The sequence below is a fragment of the Pediculus humanus genome, genomic scaffold (genome assembly GCF_000006295.1).
Source record: "Pediculus humanus corporis 1103172107384 genomic scaffold, whole genome shotgun sequence".
NCBI classification, from domain to species: Eukaryota; Metazoa; Arthropoda; class Insecta; order Psocodea; family Pediculidae; genus Pediculus; species Pediculus humanus.
In genome coordinates, this window is record NW_002987011.1 from 240,930 (window position 1) to 243,661 (window position 2,732).

Genomic DNA, 2,732 nt, shown 5'->3' on the forward strand with positions numbered 1-2,732 from the left:
TATTATTATTATGTTAAAAAAAATTGCACAAAATTTGTTTGTTTTTTTTTTTTAAATCAATTTTTAAAAGTTTTATTATTATTATTATTATTATTTAATTGTTATTATTATTATTGTTTTGTTTTAACGAATGAGAATGTAAGAGAAATATTTATGGATAATTATGATTGTAATAATAATAATAATAATAATAATAATAATGTTCTTTATTAAGAAAATTTTTACCTTTTGTGGATATTATATTCACATCCAATTTTTTTTTTTTTTTTGTAAATAAAATTTATATGTTTTAAATGTATAAATTAAAAATAATAAAAAGAGAAAGAAAATAAAAGAAAAAAGAGAGAAAAAAAAATGTTTTTTATGCATGTTACTTAAAAAAAAAAAAAAAAAATTACTACTTTTTAGAAAATAAATAAATAAATAAATTAATTAATAAATAAATAAACTCCTGACTTCTTTTTCATTTTGTATACTTTTGTGATAGAGTAAAAAAAAAAAAAAAAAAAAAAAAAATTTTTTATACTACTTTAATTATTATTATTATTACGAAATCGGCTTTTATTATTATTATTATTATTATTATTATTATTATTATTCTTTTTTTTTAATTATTGTCATTTTGCATTCCTTTTTTTTCTTCTTCTTCTTATTATTATTATTAAAATTTTTTTTTTTATTATAATTCATGCTGTAAAAAATTTTTATGCCTTGTTTTCAAAATTTTTTTTTTTTTAAAAGAAAATCCAAATTTCGCCATCTTATAATATTATCATTATTATTATTATTTTCACTAATGCTTAATTTATTACATGTTTTCAAATAATAATAATAATAATGATAATAATTGTTATTATTTAATATATATGTATATAAGAAAAAAATTTTTTTTTGTAAATTTTCTTGCCTGTTTTTCTTACTTTTTGTTGTCATCATGGACACACTTGTAATTATTATTATTATTATTATTATTATTATTATTGTTAATTACAGTAATGATAAAAATTTTTTATATGCCAATGAATTTGTTTTTTGTAATAATTATTTCCTGTAAAATCAATTATTTATTTAAAATAATAATAATAATAATTGTTAAATGAAAAGAAAAAATTTTCTTAATTTTCTTAATCACGTGACTATGTTTTTAATAAGTTTCGTTGAATGGAAATTTAAAAAAAAAAAAAATTATGTTTTGTTTTTAATTAAACCTCTGAGGTTTTTTTTTTTAAAATTAAAAACATAAACATAAACAATTGATAGAAAAAAAAAAACAAAAAACAAAATGGCTTTTAAAAAAAATGGAGAAAAATTTTATAAACAAAATTTTTTTTTATTTATTAATTATAAATGATTTATATATTGTTAATGGTCGGTTAGAAGATTTACAATTGATTGACAGGTAACAACAAAATTATTATTATTATTATTATTATTATTATTTAAATGTAAAAATTAAAAAAAAAGAATAATAATGATAATCGATGATATTTGTTTTGTTTTTAGTGTGAAAGAATTACCCATCGAATGGAACGAAAAAGAAAAAAAATTGTATAAAAATAAAAAAAAATTTTTCCATCCTTTTCCAAAATTAAATATCGATGATGATTGTGAGAGTAAAAGAGATTCATCTGGAAATATTGTTCCTTTGAGAGACTTATTACAACCGTGTAATAATGAGAAAAACGGGAAAAAAATTTTATTACGTTTAAATGATAAAACATTTGTTCCGATTAGTAATAATTGTTGTTTAAAATTAAAAAATATTAAAAATGATAAAGAAAAATGGGATTTAATTAATAATAATAATAATGATAATAATAATAACGTTGTTTTTCTCGTGCAAAAGAAAAGGAGCTTTTTGGATTACACAAACAGTCAAATGCCTTTTAACGAAGGAACAAAATCCTTTGCAAAGGTAATTAATGGATTTTTTATTTTATTATTATTATTATTATTATTATTATTACTTTATTTAAATTGTAATTATCATTATTATTATTATTTTTTTTTTTTTGTTATTTATTTATAGACAAGCATGTCCGATAACGAAATGAAAAATTCTGTTAAAAATCATTTTCGAATCATAAATAATTTTGTTAGCGATGAAGAAAATGATTTTCCGAACGTGCATTATTCTCGTTCACGGGTGAAAAAATTTCTAGATCATAAAAGAATAAAAAAAAGAGCTCAATTTCCGGTTACGCTAGAAGCTAAAGAAGCGGCCATGTCAAATATATTAGATCCTAATTTAAATTTGGATGGCATATTAGAACCACACGTGAGAAGAAGGAGAAGGAGAAAAAGGAAAAAAAGGAAAAAAAAGGAAAAAATAAATAAATTAATACTATAATTATTATTATTATTATTAAACATATAAAAAAAAAACTTATTTATGTATTTTATTTATTTATTTATTTATTTTAAGTTCAATAAGTACGAGTTTGATACAGTTTTACAAAGTTTTTGAGAAAAAAACAAAATTTTCCACTTTCGAATTTTCCGTTTTTTTTTTTTTTTTTTGTAATACAATCAAATGTAATAATAATAATAATAATAATAATAATAATAATAGTTTAATGTAACAATAATAAAATCAAAGGAAAATTAATTTTAATCTTAATAAAAATAAAATAAAAAAAAAAATTGAAAAGATTACCGGCTTGACAGGGACTTGGAAATTGATACAAGAATTATTGAATCAAGTGGTAAAAACCTTTGGGACGTTTCCATAA

The 2,732-nt window shown here is 17.7% G+C and overlaps 1 protein-coding gene across 1 annotated transcript; it reads left to right on the plus strand.

Annotated features, from left to right (window-relative positions):
- Positions 1–1,879: 1,879 nt before the first annotated feature.
- Phum_PHUM039410 (uncharacterized protein) lies at positions 1,880–2,732 on the plus strand (the record flags this gene model as incomplete). Its single annotated transcript, XM_002423089.1, has 3 exons — positions 1,880–1,915; positions 2,030–2,278; positions 2,652–2,732. 3 exons carry the CDS (start codon positions 1,880–1,882, stop codon positions 2,730–2,732), a joined length of 366 nt encoding a protein of 121 aa, XP_002423134.1.